This window comes from Vanessa tameamea, chromosome 18 (assembly GCF_037043105.1).
Source record: "Vanessa tameamea isolate UH-Manoa-2023 chromosome 18, ilVanTame1 primary haplotype, whole genome shotgun sequence".
Lineage (NCBI taxonomy): Eukaryota > Metazoa > Arthropoda > Insecta > Lepidoptera > Nymphalidae > Vanessa > Vanessa tameamea.
In genome coordinates this window covers 7,909,106-7,911,965 of record NC_087326.1, presented here as the reverse complement: position 1 = coordinate 7,911,965, position 2,860 = coordinate 7,909,106, and the positions used below count along the sequence as shown (strand labels likewise).

At 29.9% G+C, this 2,860-nt stretch overlaps 1 protein-coding gene across 4 annotated transcripts; it reads left to right on the top strand.

Moving 5' to 3' along the window:
• The first annotated feature begins 1,060 nt into the window (after positions 1-1,060).
• Positions 1,061-2,506, top strand: LOC113400162 (lysM and putative peptidoglycan-binding domain-containing protein 3). 4 transcript variants are annotated; one of them, XM_026639643.2, is made up of 3 exons: positions 1,061-1,265; positions 1,355-1,532; positions 1,793-2,506. In XM_026639643.2, the coding sequence occupies exons 1-3, from the start codon at positions 1,255-1,257 to the stop codon at positions 2,363-2,365; spliced, it is 762 nt and encodes a 253-aa protein (XP_026495428.2). In that variant the 5' UTR covers positions 1,061-1,254; the 3' UTR covers positions 2,366-2,506. The 4 variants fall into 4 exon arrangements, with proteins under 4 accessions (XP_026495428.2, XP_026495436.2, XP_026495418.2 ...); XM_026639651.2 differs by having other exon boundaries at positions 1,078-1,172; XM_026639633.2 differs by having other exon boundaries at positions 1,079-1,265; positions 1,332-1,532.
• The last annotated feature ends 354 nt before the right edge of the window (positions 2,507-2,860 follow it).

The following is a 2,860-nucleotide window of genomic DNA, read 5'->3' as shown; positions in this document are numbered from 1 at the left end:
CTCGTTTGTTTTATTTATCAAATCATTTAATGAAAATAAGCGCCTTTTGGCATTCATAATTATATTATGCTTTTTAATATAATTTAATTATAGTTTTTTTCTTGGTTTTACAACCTGATAGTGTTACTAGACGAGTACTATGTATCGCCCTGGAATTACAGGTAAAACTTCTTTCGGAAGTAAATCTACTAATACCTAAACAGGGGGCAGTTCATAAGACATGGAGATACGAAAAATTGTATCTTTTACCGAAGAAAGATCGGCCATTACGGTGGATAGGAATGATATGCTCGCTTGACCATAGACTTCCTGTCCACCGATGTAAAGGTTCGTCGTGAGAGAGTTAGTGGTCTAAATAGACAATATAGACAAACCCTTTTAACAGTCTTCTATTCAATATATAAAGAGAGGCACTTCACCAACAAAGAGTGGTGATATATCTAAGGAGACTATTGGAGGCTTATCGCCAAACACATATTTATTCCAAAACTGGCTGATATTTGGAATAAATACGGTTGTAAATCACCTAACACATACAAAGATGCATAGTGTGCAAATTTTCAAAAAGAGATATAAGATAGAGAAAACGCATACAGTTCTTGATGTTTTTCAGAAATAAACTCTTTAATTTTCTTATTCATATCAATAAACTATTTGTCTAATTCCTCTAACTTATTACTTTTTCCTGTCTTGTATTCCTCCTTATTGTAAGCTAGATTTTGTCATGATTTCCATTCCATGGAAGAGGGTCCCTCTAACACGAGTATGTATTATGCTCACTAGAGCGACCCAACCTTAAATATGCTAGGTATAATGTGGTAAAGATTATTCTTTAGACATTGTTCGATTTATTTGAGAACTCTTCTATGAAATCTAAGATTTCCTCAGTATTTTTCATCCCCAAGGATCTTATATCATAACAACGTATAGCATAATTTATCTTAACGTGTATAATAGTAACCTTAACGAAACCTTACGTTTAAAAAACCTTGATTTTTTTTATTAAGTGTACAATATTTATACTATCTACTTAATTTTTAATTTTGTAAGTTTTTAATCTGTGTAAAATACCAATGTGGCAAAATCGAAAGCAAAACGTCAAAATTCTTTGTCAATAGAATAATAATGATATCAACAGCTGTTTTTGTATTTTTTTATTTATTGATTACGTGGTAAATATTCAATTTTAAGGTAGAATAGTATTATTTAAACAGGTCATGAGAATTTATATTAGTTTTAGTGTTGTATTTAAAAATGAAACAAAGGTGAGGTCTAATATTCCGTGAAACGCGTAGTAAGATTAGAATAGCATAATGTTTAGTTAAAGGCAGTTTTCATTAATAATGTTATCCAGAACGCGATTGACACACAACGGGGATGACCTGATCTCCAATATGAACGGTGTAAGAGATGACAAGGAATTTCAAAGCGAGATTCAATTATACAGGATAAAGCCCCAGGATCATTTCATAGAGGCCCAAGTTCAAGTAGGCGATACACTACAGGCTATCGCGCTACGATTTCATTGTTCTGTAAGACATTGATGATTATAATTACATTTTGATCAATTATTCCTAATATGATTCATAATAATCACAACTATCTTATCTTAACTATGCAAATTCTTTAAAATAATTTTGTAATTAAATATTGTTTATATTTAAATTTAATATTTTTATGGATTATTTAAAATTGTTAATTTAATATAATATGTGATCCTCAATTACCTAAATTTTTCAACTGAATACATTTTTATACTTAAATTCATTTTATTAATAAAATTAATCCTTAGATTTCAGAATTAAAAAGGATTAACCAAATACATAAAGACAATGAAATATTTGCAAGAAGAACAATTAAAGTTCCCGTTACACCTTACTCGGTACTCACAGAAATGATTCCTGCATCTCAGCCTCAACCACCTTTACCATCTACATCTAACCAAGTATCTACCAGCCTCAGTATGCATAATATGCTTTACCATCCTGTAGAAAATAATTCACCCCAGAAACATAACAATAATATTCAAAATGGCATTGAAACAAAGGAAACTGACTTTGCAATTGATTGCAATACTGTTGTTATGAATAGCTCTCTGGCTCCATCCGTCACTCCATATACAGATACAGAACAAAATGAGTCTATATCAGAGGACACCCAGCTCTTGCCTAGTAAGACTAAGGTTCCTGTCGAAGCTGTGGTAGTGAAAGAATTGACATCTCACGGTGCAGATTTTGGGTTAAAGTGGTATCATCTTGTTTGCTGCTTACTTATTCTTGGTGTTCTGACACCACTATTGTATGTCATGTTTTATCTAGACAAACATGAACATTCAGACATACTACCATTGCATCCGACAAGATGAAATATTGGTAGGTTTGATCTGATCATAAAGCTTTAAGTTTCGGCGATATTTTGATACATATTTTTTAAAATGTGTATTATATATTTTTCATAAATTTAAGGGGACATAATGTGATTCTTAAATATAGTTATAATATAAGCACTTTTTGTTTATTTTCATCCTTTTATGATTAATAAATGTGATTGTCGACTATGTATAATATATCAAATATGTTCATTTTTGACATCTATTTTCGAAAAATAGATTTTGTTTTCTCCTTAACATGGTATAAAAAGAGTTGAGACAAATTATTTGTTATTATTCTATATTGACTAAAATTGTGAGATAACAATCGTTTTTGTTGACCTCAATGACATAACTAAATGTATTTTGATCTTCTTTGGAATTATTGAATTTACATGACTAATTGCAAACAGAAAACATTATTTTTTTCATATTACTACTAATTTCAAGTATCTAATGTAGTATTAATTAAAATAAATATATATTAATAAA